This window comes from Crocuta crocuta, unplaced genomic scaffold, assembly GCF_008692635.1.
Source record: "Crocuta crocuta isolate KB4526 unplaced genomic scaffold, BGI_CrCroc_1.0 scaffold3, whole genome shotgun sequence".
NCBI classification, from domain to species: Eukaryota; Metazoa; Chordata; class Mammalia; order Carnivora; family Hyaenidae; genus Crocuta; species Crocuta crocuta.
Window position 1 is genome coordinate 5315681 of NW_027529934.1, and position 8963 is coordinate 5324643.

Here is an 8963-nt window from a genome sequence, read left to right on the forward strand (position 1 = left end):
TGTACACATTGGCTTGGCTTCCATCCAGATCTCTGGCACAGACTCTGCACAGTCTCTTAAATTGTACTGTATCTTATTCTGTAGCATACTGGTAAGTATCAGATGGGGGTGGGGCTAAATTATAGTGCTTGCCAATTTCTGTGGTATAAATATTCCTACTCTATTTGATTCTAAGCTACCAATGTGAAGTTAGTTGACTTGTAAAACTCCTGAAGATTTAACAATTGATCCCTCAAGTAAGCTCCAGTATACCTTTGGAGTGTCCCCTCCACCACACACACACACACACACACACACACACACACACACACACACACACACGCACGGTCCTATTCTCTCATTTTTGCCTAGCTCTACCTCCTCCGAAGTCATGCCTCATCCCTGGTTAGTCTACTCTATTCCCTCAAGCTCTTTGAGGGAGCCACTCTTTTTACTTTCTTATTATGCGTCTGTTATCAGAAGATACATTTTCCTTGTAAACAGCTTAATTCAGGAGTTAAGAGAAAGCAAAACTTAATACTGCCTCTTTTCCCTTTTCTTCTTGCTGTAACAGTCTGTTTCACCATAAGGCAATGAAGATGCTGCTGACTGACCAGGGAAAGGGGCAGGAAGTCCAGACCATCCTAAGGAGTAATATTTTAAAAGTCTAGCATACTGTATTGCTTAGAACCAGTGGCTACCTTTCATAAACAATAATGGTTTCAAGTCATTTAACCAGTGTCCACTGATGGGTTAGAACATGTGGTAAGTCTGTGGAAAGAAGTCCACTCTTGTTTAACACAGGGAAGACAGGGAAGAAACATGATGATCAATCCTCTGAAAAGGCATTTGATTCTCTCCCCCCGGGAAATGTCTGTGGAGTTGTAGGCATGACCTTTATGTCAGAAAGCTGCTGAATCACTCTGTGTGTGTGCGTGTGTCCCCAGGGAAGTGGTCACTGTGTGAGGGAAGCCACTTGTGAGGCACAGATTCATCATAAAGTTAGTATAATGATAGTGAGAGACATTGGGAAGGCACAGTGGATGACACTCAGATCTGAGTCCTGTAAGGATCCCTCATTCCTCTTCCTTTCGGTCTCCCTTCTGCTAACTTGGCTTGGAGATGATAAAAGTAAAGTACAGAGATCCCACAAGGAACTGGTCTCCATTTTTTGATCAATGAAAGATAGCTTGACTTTCCTTACATCTCAAATTCTTTCTGGATTTTGGGTCATTGCATTGGTGACGTAAACGGGCTTTCTGAGGAAATCTTCTGTCAGCGTTTCTGAAGATGTTCCAGTGGCCTTCAGGATGATTCTGAGTCAGTGATGGATGAAAACTTGGAGTCCTTCTGTCTTGTGCCCCTTTAATCTACACAGGGCAGATCGAATTGAGCTGACAGTTAGACTTTTATTTTTTTTCTTAACATTAGAGCCTATTTTTAGCAATGCCACAGTCAGAATTTCTAAAAAGTTGTGTTATTACTGATCAATGTATCACAACTGTTAACTCAGGAATCAAGCGGATGAGCTATGGTGCGCTGCCCTGGCCAACTGCTCTATCCTGAGGAATCCCGAGGGGGCTGGACAAATCAGGAGCACAGTTCCTGGCTGGGTTTGCCAACACTGGTGCCCAAAAAACTCCGATAAACTTCTCTTGTCACAAGAGAAGCCAATAAGTCACGAACTGAGGATTTGGAAGAAAGAAAGGCAGAAATTTATTTAGAGTGCTGGCAGCCAGAGGAGGTAGCAGGTTCAAGCCTTAAAAATGGACCTCTGGGATGCCTGGATGGCTTAGTCGGTTAAGCGTCCAACTTCGGCTCAGGTCATGATCTCGTAGTTTGCGGGTTCGAGAGCCAGGTTGGGCTCTGTGCTGACAGCTCCAAGCCTGGAGCCTGCTTTCCGATTCTGTGTCTCCCTCTCTCTCTACCTTTCCCCTACCACCCCCGTCTGTCTCTCAAAAATAAATAAACATTAAGAAAAAAGTCCTGATGTTTACATATCTTACTATAAATCTGTGGACTATTTATTAGATGATCAGTATTTAACATCTTAAAAGATACTGGTAAATCTAAATAGCTAATTCCATCTAATACGAATACGAATTTACCTTAAAACTTGTTTGATATAAATATGCATGTACCCGACCTCTATCTCACCAAAAAGTTACATTGACATGACAGAAAATATGAAAATAATGGAGGGGAAAGTCCATTGTGTGTTGAAAGAAGGGGAGATGTTGAGGGCACTACATCAGGAACGCATTTGGGAATGGCATGAAGCATGTAGATTCAGGTGACAATGAAATTCAAATTAAGGAGCCCACATCCCAGATATGAGTAAAATGTAGGATTCTAAAGAGATAATTTTCTAAAGGAATTCCATAAAGAAAGACTCCAAAATTAGAAGCAGAAGTGAGCGCATGGGCGGCAGCATATAAACTAATCAAAGTTCTGTAGAACCACTCATCTTAACTTGTACAGGAGCTGTCTCCCTTCTTCCTCCAGAATAAAGCTGTGAATATAACTTTTCCATTTGAAAGGCTACTAGGGAAAGCACTGAGTAGAAGACTAAGGTTGTTATGCAGATTTCAGTCCATGCATTCTCTCCAGTTGAAGTTTTCTAGAGATTTAATCAACCCCTTCTCTCTGGTACTGAGGCAGACGCCCTTACAAATAGAGATTTCCCTCATTCCTATGTCTCTTGCAAAAAGGTAACTTCTAATTGTTTTTCAGAGTTCCTTATGTGCCCACAGCTTCTTAAAAATAACCAGCTTAAAATAATCAGTAATCCAGGGCCCCTGGGTGGCTCAGTCGGTTAAGTGTCTGACTTCAATTTAGGTCATGATCTTGTGGTTCGTAAGTTCAAGCCCCACATTGGGCTGTGTGCTGTCACCACAGAGCACGCTTCAGATCATCGGTGTTCCTCCCTCTTTCTCTGCCCCTCCCCCTCTTGCTCTGGGTCTCTCTCAAAACAAATAAATAAACTTAAAAAAATAATAATCAGGATGCCAAAGAGACATATCTTAGGGTAGCAAAATTTGCTCTGCTACACCTTTGAAATCCTTGGAATGTTAAAAAAAAGTTAACAATTTTTTTGGTTATTAATTAATAAGGCTTTTGGTTATTACTTTTTGTAGGTGCTTGAATGAAAACAGGGTTTTAAAAGTTGTTATTTAACTTTCATCTTTAAGTAATTTTAACATATTTTAATTCTCTATTTTTTTAATTTTTATTTATTTTTGAAGGAGAGAGAAAAAACAGAGTGAGTGGGGGAGAGGCAGAGAGGGAGACACAGAATCCAAAGCAGGCTCGGGACTCTGACCTGTCAACACAGAGCCCGATACGGGACTCCAACTCACAAACCTTGAGATCATGACCTGAGCAGAAGTCAGATGTTCAACCAACTGAGCCATTCAGGCGCCCCTGAATTCTCTTAAATGAAGGCAGTGTACTCTTCTCAGTAAAGGACCACAAAAGCTCCATAGTTAATGTATTATCAGTATATACATAGAGAAATACATTTAATGAAAATATTGGCATTATTGCATGTGTTACCCCCTCAGTTTTCATCATCTGGTTTAATTGGAACATTTGTTCTACATTGNTATTAAAATATATTTTAAAAGGATTCTTAACTAGTTGAAATCTATGATTAATATCTTTTAATATTTGGGAATTTCTGAATTACCCTTGAGGTTGTTAAAAAACAAAATTTCCTGAGGGCATTTGAATTGGTTTTATTAAGTGATTCATGAATCGGGCAACATACATCTAGCAAGCAGTTGGGAGCTCAGAGGAGTTATACAACATGCAACATCTTTAGAGAGTAGGTGTGGGGCAATAAAGTTACTGGTAAAAGAAAAGGATTCTCCAGGCAAGATAGCTTTCCCTGAGAGGGATGGGCAGGAAGTCTTATCATGCAGACCACATCATCTTCCTTTAAGGGTGAGAAGAAGATGAGGGGGTGATGGTGAGGGCCGATGTGATCTGCCACAGTTTGGTTCTGATAGGAAAATTCCTGACAGACTGGTTAAGGTTAGGACTAAGACTACATTTCTGGAATAAATTGAAACTACAAGTAGATTAGCTATTAAGCCCCAGTTTGGGGATTCAGTCTTAAGTGGTCCCATTTTGGGCCCATAGTTTGTTGTTGTTTTAATTTTTTTGTTTATTTTTATTTGTTTTGAGAGATACCTAAACAGTGTGAGTGGGGAGGGAACAGAGAGAGGAGACACCGAAACCCAAGCAGTCTCCGTGCTACCAGTGTGAAGCCGACTTGGGGCTTGAACTCACGAAACCGCCAAATTATGACCTGAGCCGAAACCAAGAGTTGGATGCTTAACTGACAGAGCCACCAGGGGCCCCTGGTATTATAGCTGGGGTGCAGGGGTGCAAGGGCAGCTGGCTCTGGGGTTCCCAAACAGACCATGTCCAGGCACTCTCTGCTGACAAAATCCAAAGGCAGAGAAATGAGTGGCAGTGAAGCAAGAAAGGAATTTATTTCAGTGAGGCCAACACTAGGAAGACAGTGGACTAGCATCTTAAAGACTGCCTCCATATGCCAGAAATACTTCCAGGTTTCCTTACATTAGGAAAATGTGGGGCAGGGGCGCCTGGGTGGCTTAGTCGGTTAAGCGTCCGACTTTCGCNTTACAGGCAGGGTCTTACTGGCCCGGGGAAGACTTTATTGGTGGAGGGGGTCGTTACAGTCTCCTGGCTGTGCCAAGTGCCAGGTAGAATGAAGAATCCAACCAGAAAGTTTGAGGTCACAATGGAGAGAGCCAAAGCCCTGGTTTGGTTTTCTTGTTTCAAGGTCATATGTTTTAAACTATTACTCATTTATAATCAACTATTTTTTTGTGTGTGTGTTTAGGATTTGGAAATATCTCACCGCGCACAGAAGGGGGGAAAATATTCTGTATCATCTATGCCTTACTGGGAATTCCCCTTTTTGGTTTTTTGTTGGCTGGAGTTGGAGATCAACTAGGGACCATATTTGGAAAAGGAATTGCAAAGGTGGAAGATACCTTTATTGTAAGTATAATATAGCCTTTTAACAACATATTGTTTAATTTTTTTTAATTAAACTTTTCTGTCACCTAGGGTGCAGTTAGACATTCAAGTTATTGGGTTTTCCATATCTTTTATGCATGTAACTCACTGTATAGTTATTTTTATATTTAATTTGGATGGGTAAATTAATGCATGAGAAAACTCCCAAATATGCAGAAATAAAGTAGAATTTGACAGTCCTAGATTCAAATTCCAGATGTCTTATCTTGCTGTATTCTCTTTTTTTTTTATTTTTTGAAGGTTTATTTATTTTTGAGAGGAGTGTAGGGGCAGAGAGAGGGAGACACAGAATCTGAAACAGACTCCAGGCTCTGAGCTGCCAGCACAAAGCCCAATGCGGGGCTCAAACCAACAAACTGCCAGATCATGACCTGGGTTGAAGTCGGAAGCGTAACTGACTGACTGAGTCACCCAGGGGCCCTGTCTTGCTGTATTCCCTTAAGCTAGTTATTTTACCCCGAAATCTCCCATTTGTCATTTCTATAATGTGAACCGTGGTACTGGGGATGGAGACATCACTCTGAGAATTAGAGATAATAAATAAAAGCTTCACGTAGCTAGTAAATACTTGACGATGTTTTCTAATTTAAAATTTTTCGCATCTTTATTCATTGCTGGTGTCATTCTAAACTTACATCCTTTTGCAAAGGACATCATATTTAGCAAACACGATAAAGGCAATCATACGACGTAATTCAGTGATGTCACTGATAGACACTTATCTAAAGGATGTAATTCAGTGGAACCACAAGTAATACACACAAAGATGTTCATGGCTATATTATACTCAATAAAAAAATAAAATGAAAATGACTTTATTAGAATGATAAATCAAAAGTAGTAATAATACCACTATGATTAAAAGCTTCTATTCTGGAAGAAAATTACCAAGAAAATGGTTGCATGAGAGGGTGGGATTGTAAAGGATATGTTACTACCATCACCACTGTTACAAATACATTTTACCTATTCGGTAATGTTTCATCTTTTCACAAACATTTCAACAAAGCATTTTACATTTAATCCTGTTGATGGACTAAGACTACTGAGTATTGGTTTTTCCATTTATATTCCAGGTTTGTTTGTTTTTTTTCTGAGAGAGAGAGAGAGAGAGAGAGCATGGCAGGGGAGGGTCAGAGAGAGAGGGAGACACAGAATCTGAAACAGGCTCCAGGCTCTGAGCTAGCTGTCAGCGCAGAGCCTAACACGGGGCTCAACCCCACGAGCCGTGAGATCATGACCTGAGCCGAAGTCGGCTGCTTAACCGAGTGAGCCACCCAGGTACCCCTTATATTCCAGTTTTTAACATTAGTTATATTTTATATTTAAGTTCACAACTCACCCTCAGATATTTTTACTTTTAGAATTGGAGTAGGTATGGTGATTCCAAAATAAGAGTTTCATCCTGTTTGGGGTATTATACTTTTCTTATATTGTTATCAAAAGTCTCTTGTATTTACATTAATTGAGAGGGAAGATTAGTGCCATTAACTTGGTAATGCTGAATTGTTCATTCATTCAACAGTTTTTTTCCTTAAATTTTTTTTAATTTGAACACACAGTATTACATACAATATTACATTAGCTTCAAGTGTACAATTTAGTGACTTGACAAGTCTATACATCATGCTGTGTTCGCCATGAGTGTAGCAATCATCTGTCCCATTACATTGCTATTCCTATATCACTGTTTTCTTCTTTGTGCCTTTCATTCCCTTGACTTATTCATTTCATAACCAGAAGGCCATATCTCCCTCTCCCCTTCACCCATTTTACCCACTTCTCCCTTCCCCCTCCCATTTGGCAACCATCAGTTTGTTCTCTGTATTTATAGTTCTGATTCTGCTCTTTGTTTGTGTATTCATTTGTTTTATTTTATTCAACAAATTTTGGGTTGCCTACTGGATGCCAGCCAATGTTTTTCATGCTGCAGCTACATCAGTGCACAAAACAGAGCCTGTGCCCTGGCAGGGAATACATGCCAGTGGTCATGATTCCACACTTAGTACTAACCACTGTTGTGAGAATGTACAACATAAACTTGTCTAATTTTCATGTATGTGATAAGAGTGGTGGGCTAGAGAAACTTTTGTTTTTCACCTTCCATTTGAATTGGTTTCCTAGATCGTTATCTCTAGAAAACTGTCAAGTTTTAAAACTTAGTGGTTTTTATGGTGGGGATGTGACCTATAATTTTAATAGCAGATAGGAAAGCTCCAGTTAGAGATGTTCAGCCTCAGATGAGGAGCTGGAGATAAATTGTTGTGGACAAACGTACATACACATATGTTATACTGAGGAGATTCCTGGTAAGAGAAGAAGGTGAAAAAATATGGGGACTCTGAAGACAGCTGTAGTGAAGGGGTATTGAAGATTTATTCTTGCCTCCATGTCATGTTTGATTTATTCAGTTGTACAGTTTAAAGCCATAGAACAGAGAGATAATTCATCTGGTTCACAGGGGAATCAACTGTGGCCATTGTCTGCGAGTACTTCAGTTGAATCGATTGAAGAATGATAGGAAAACATAAGAGTGAAGGGGACATTTTTCACAAAATTAATAATTTTTATCAATTATCAATAGTCATCATTTAATTTTTTAATGTTTATTCCTGAGCGAGAGAGAGACAGAGGGCAAGTGAGGCAGAGAGTGAGAGAGAGAGGGAGACACAGAATCTGAAACACACTCTAGGTTCTGAGATGTCAACACAGAGTCTGACATGGGGCTCAAACTCACAAACAGCGAGATCATGACCTGAGCCAAAGTCAGATGCTTAACCAACTGAGTCACCCAGGCATCCCATCAATATTTAGTTCATGGTTCAGTTTTCTCTATTTTGCTCTATTTCTGGATTATGCTTGGCTCGCCATCAGCGGTATGCCTATAGGATAGAAATATTTCAAAAGTAGTTCATATAGGGGCACCTGGGTGGCTCAGTCGATTAAGTGTCTGACTTCGGCTCAGGTCATGATCTCACAGTTCGTGGGTTCGAGCCCCGCATCAGGCTCTACACTGATAGCTCAGAGCCTGGAACCTGTTTCGGATTCTGTGTCTCCCTCTCTCCCTGCCCCTCCCCCACTCATGCTCTGTCTCTTGTCTCAAAAATAAATAAACTATTAAAAAAATCAAAAGTAGTTCACATAAACGGAGAATGATGTAAATCTCAAATTTTATTCTCAGAGCAGATGTAATTTATTTGGAAAGTATTTTATCTGTTGTAAAGCTGTGTAAGAGTAGAGTAGCATCATCATGAGCATTGATTGCTTTGAGTTAGGTGTGTTCGACCCAATTTTTATAAGACAATTGAAAATTAATCATGAAAGGGAATAAAATAACATCCTTACTTGGTCATTTTCTGATAGCTGTGTGTTAGGTTAGCTTTGCAGGTGCGCCAATAATCAATAAATCTCCATCAGTGTCTCTTTCTCGCTGTCTTCACTCTCACCCGTAGAAGTGGAACGTTAGTCAGACCAAGATTCGCATCATCTCAACCATCATATTTATACTCTTCGGCTGTGTACTCTTTGTTGCTCTGCCTGCGATCATATTCAAGCACATAGAAGGCTGGACTGCCCTGGACGCCATTTATTTTGTGGTCATCACTCTAACGACCATTGGATTTGGCGACTACGTGGCAGGTAAGATTTTCCTGATACCGACACTACTCGCCCAAACCTTGTCCTTTAGTTAGACTTTTTGCTTGGGTTCATAGCACAACACAGTGTGTCTGTCTTAATTTCCCAGGCCTGCCCTAATAAACACCAATCCCTAAGCTAGGTGGCTTTAAGCAAAAGAAACTCATTGCCTCACAGAAATTCAAAATCAGGGTGACAGTAGGGGCACGGTCCTTCTGAGACTCTAGATGGCCTTCCTCCTTGTTTCTTTCAGCTTCTGAGGGAGCCAGAGAGTT

The 8963-nt window shown here is 40.4% G+C and overlaps 1 protein-coding gene across 1 annotated transcript in view; it reads left to right on the forward strand.

The window, feature by feature from the left end:
- KCNK2 (potassium two pore domain channel subfamily K member 2) overlaps window positions 1-8963 on the forward strand; it is a 131140-nt gene that overhangs the window by 68759 nt on the left and 53418 nt on the right. Inside the window, exons 4-5 of the mRNA XM_077763355.1 lie at window positions 4853-5013; window positions 8505-8691. Coding sequence (XP_077619481.1) covers window positions 4853-5013; window positions 8505-8691 — 348 coding nt within the window. The remainder of the gene's footprint in view (window positions 1-4852; window positions 5014-8504; window positions 8692-8963) is intronic.